This window comes from Micropterus dolomieu, linkage group LG01 (genome assembly GCF_021292245.1).
Source record: "Micropterus dolomieu isolate WLL.071019.BEF.003 ecotype Adirondacks linkage group LG01, ASM2129224v1, whole genome shotgun sequence".
Classification (NCBI taxonomy): domain Eukaryota; kingdom Metazoa; phylum Chordata; class Actinopteri; order Centrarchiformes; family Centrarchidae; genus Micropterus; species Micropterus dolomieu.
Window position 1 is genome coordinate 35,576,643 of NC_060150.1, and position 2,842 is coordinate 35,579,484.

The following is a 2,842-nucleotide window of genomic DNA, read 5'->3' on the forward strand; positions in this document are numbered from 1 at the left end:
GAAATAATGAACACAACTCCCTAATTTAATTGTTAATTTCTGAAAATGTCTGTTTTGGTGACAAATATTTTTAACTTTGGCAGTTTGCTTCATACTTTTGTACCATTAAAGGTTTTTCACTGGACTGGAACTACTTATACTTCAATAAAATGTCTTTTTCAGTCATAACAGGAAAAGCACTGGTGGGATTTCTCCATTTAGGCGTACAGCCCCAGGCTAATTGGGACTGTACTTTGGCTCAGTTTTTAAAAGCGCTTCCATACCCAGAGCTCTTACTGCACAGAGCCAGCTGGACTTGTTAAACTCTTAGCTTTTAACACATTGCATTGAATCGCACGGTCAGTCCTCGGAATATGAGCTAAGAGTTCATGCTAATCCCTTGACATACAGACTAATAAAGAAGCCTTTTTACTGAAGATATTTTGACACAGTCATTGCAGGAAAAGCACACTTGTAAATAATACAATAAATGGTTACTGCTGCTTATGATACTTTGCATACAGGGAAACAAGCATGTTCTCTTACGTCTGGAGAATATCATTAGTAGGCCGGGCATCTCCGTATAGCACCACAACGCTATATCTATAAATGGGAAGTTGTGACACGTTTCACCTTTTATCAAAAAAATCTGCAATTCCTGCAATTTGATATTGCACTTTCCTATATTGCAATTTCACTAATATTTCAATTAATTAGTCAGCCCTCATCTACAGCATTTTAAATATATTTCTTGTATTGTGCACTTCTTTTCTTTGAGTGAATACATTCAATATTTGTTGGTGTAATACTATTAATTACATCTGTGACTTTCCTGCATATAGTTTTGACTTTCTACAATTTTGCCTTTAATTAAAACAGAGAAACACAATCACCTGATTTTTAATTTGGGCTGCAGTTTGTAATTTGCCATTAATATTACACATATTAAATCAGTGAGCCTCCATGAATGCTGGGACAGATTTTTACAGTTTTGATGACAGATTAAACTAACAGTGAAAGAGCCACAAAAACCCTGGACAGTCCCAACAAGCCACCCATAGTCATTTCATAATGCATCGTTTCAGTCCAGTCCAACGATGCCAAGGCACAAGGATCCAGGAGGTTTACAGTCCTCAGTGCTTCCCAGGTTTGCCTCTCCTCTTCCCTCCTCCAGCTTTCCCTCCTCCTCCAGCCTTTCCTCCTTTTCCTCCCTTACCTTTTCCACCTTTTCCTTTGCCTTTTCCTGACATGTTGCCTTTGCGTCCTTTCTTCCCTGCGCCCTTCTTGTATTTAGCCGCGGCCTCCTCTCGGTCCTCCTCTCTCATCTGTTTATTCACAGCCTTGGTGATGTCCAGCTTGGGCTTCTTGCTGTCCATCATTTTCAGGAGCTCCAGCTGCTTCTGCTTCTCGTTGGAAAAGTCACCGATGAGGGGATCAAACTTCCTCCTCTTGCCTGTGTTCTTTGGGGGCTTCTCTTTGGGCAGGCGGTCCTGGAACCTCCCCGCGGACGCGGTGGAGGTTTTGGCCACGCTCGCGGCTCTGGTCAACTCGTCTTTGGACTGCTGGGCAGTGGGGGTGAGTCCCACCCCTGGCACTTTGATCTTCTGCGCCCTGGCAATGTTCTTCAGCCGGTTGAACTCATTTTTGGCCACTCTCTCCTTCTTGGCTTTGGCGCGTTTGGCGAACTGGTCCTCATTCGGGTCTGCGGTCTCCGGGACCTCAATCAGCCACTCCTTGGTGTCGTCTTTGGCCCTCTTGTAGCCCCAGCGCCTCTTCCACTCCTTCGCAGTTTCATCCCAAACCAAGTTGGTCTTCTTCTTCTTCTGTATGCCCTTCAGCTTGGCAAACTCTTCCCATTTTGTAGGAGGTTTCGGCCTCGGAGGTGGTTTCTCTCTGGGCAGCGGGGTCGCCGGGTCGCCTAATTTGACCACTATCGCCTCCTCGACCCTCTCCGTGGGCTGTTTCCAGATCTCGTTGATGAGCAGCTGCGTGTTGTCACGAGCTAACGACCGCAGGAAGTCCTCTTTCTTCTGCTTCTTGAACTCCCGGGACTCGATGCGGTTTTTGTCACACGCCAGCAGGTTGCCGATGTCAAACTCCAGGTCCAGCTCTTTCTGGACAGAGATACTTTTCAGTTTCTCTGCCTCTTCTTGCGCTGCTTTAGCCAACAGCTCTTCCACACTGCACGCCGCCATGTTGGTCAGTGCTGTTAAATGCTCCACACGTGTGGAGGAGAAAAACACATTTAATAACTTCCGGGTCACATGTAGCGTGGGGGAAGTTCCGCCTGTGGCCACTAGAGGGCGACATTGTTCCACTTCATTTTATTCTGTTCCCGTCTTTCTGAATTTATTTTTTAATTCATCATTTTAACAGTAACACACTGACATGTAACTATTATGCAGGAGATAATCAATGAAGCAGTGAGCTATAAAATGAATACAATAATAAATAAAGATACATAAAAAAAGGAAACAATAAAATAAATTCATAAATCACACAGACAAATATAAAAAGGTAAAGACATCTGTTTAAATAATCTTAAAAGCTCTATTCTAGACTTGTTTCAAGACATCTACTTTGATCTAAATCTACTCCTTCCCCCCTAAGTGATTAATTCAGAATATGCAAATATTTCTTATGTCAAATTTTACCGTTTTCTTGTCTTTGGTTCATTTTGTCAGATAAGAATTCTCAAAACTCCTTGTCCAGAATCCACATCATCTAGTCAGTTGTGCACACCATAAAAGCAATGTCTCATTCTTTTGAAGAAATTGCAAAATGCTTTGACACATTTATGCAAATGTACCGCTGTTTCCTACATTATTAATCGCTTATGTCATGTGGATCACAGTGTATTATG

The 2,842-nt window shown here is 42.9% G+C and overlaps 1 protein-coding gene across 1 annotated transcript; it reads right to left on the reverse strand.

Moving 5' to 3' along the window:
* Nucleotides 1-863: 863 nt before the first annotated feature.
* On the reverse strand, nucleotides 864-2,205 carry rrs1 (ribosome biogenesis regulator 1 homolog). Its single transcript, XM_046067759.1, has one exon. It carries the CDS (start codon nucleotides 2,172-2,174, stop codon nucleotides 1,113-1,115), a length of 1,062 nt encoding a protein of 353 aa, XP_045923715.1. The 5' UTR covers nucleotides 2,175-2,205; the 3' UTR covers nucleotides 864-1,112.
* Nucleotides 2,206-2,842: the final 637 nt, after the last annotated feature.

Coding starts and splice junctions, on each gene's coding strand:
- rrs1 (XM_046067759.1), bottom strand. CDS start 2,174: ATGGCGGCGTGCAGTGTGGAAGAGCTGTTGGCTAAAGCAGCGCAAGAA.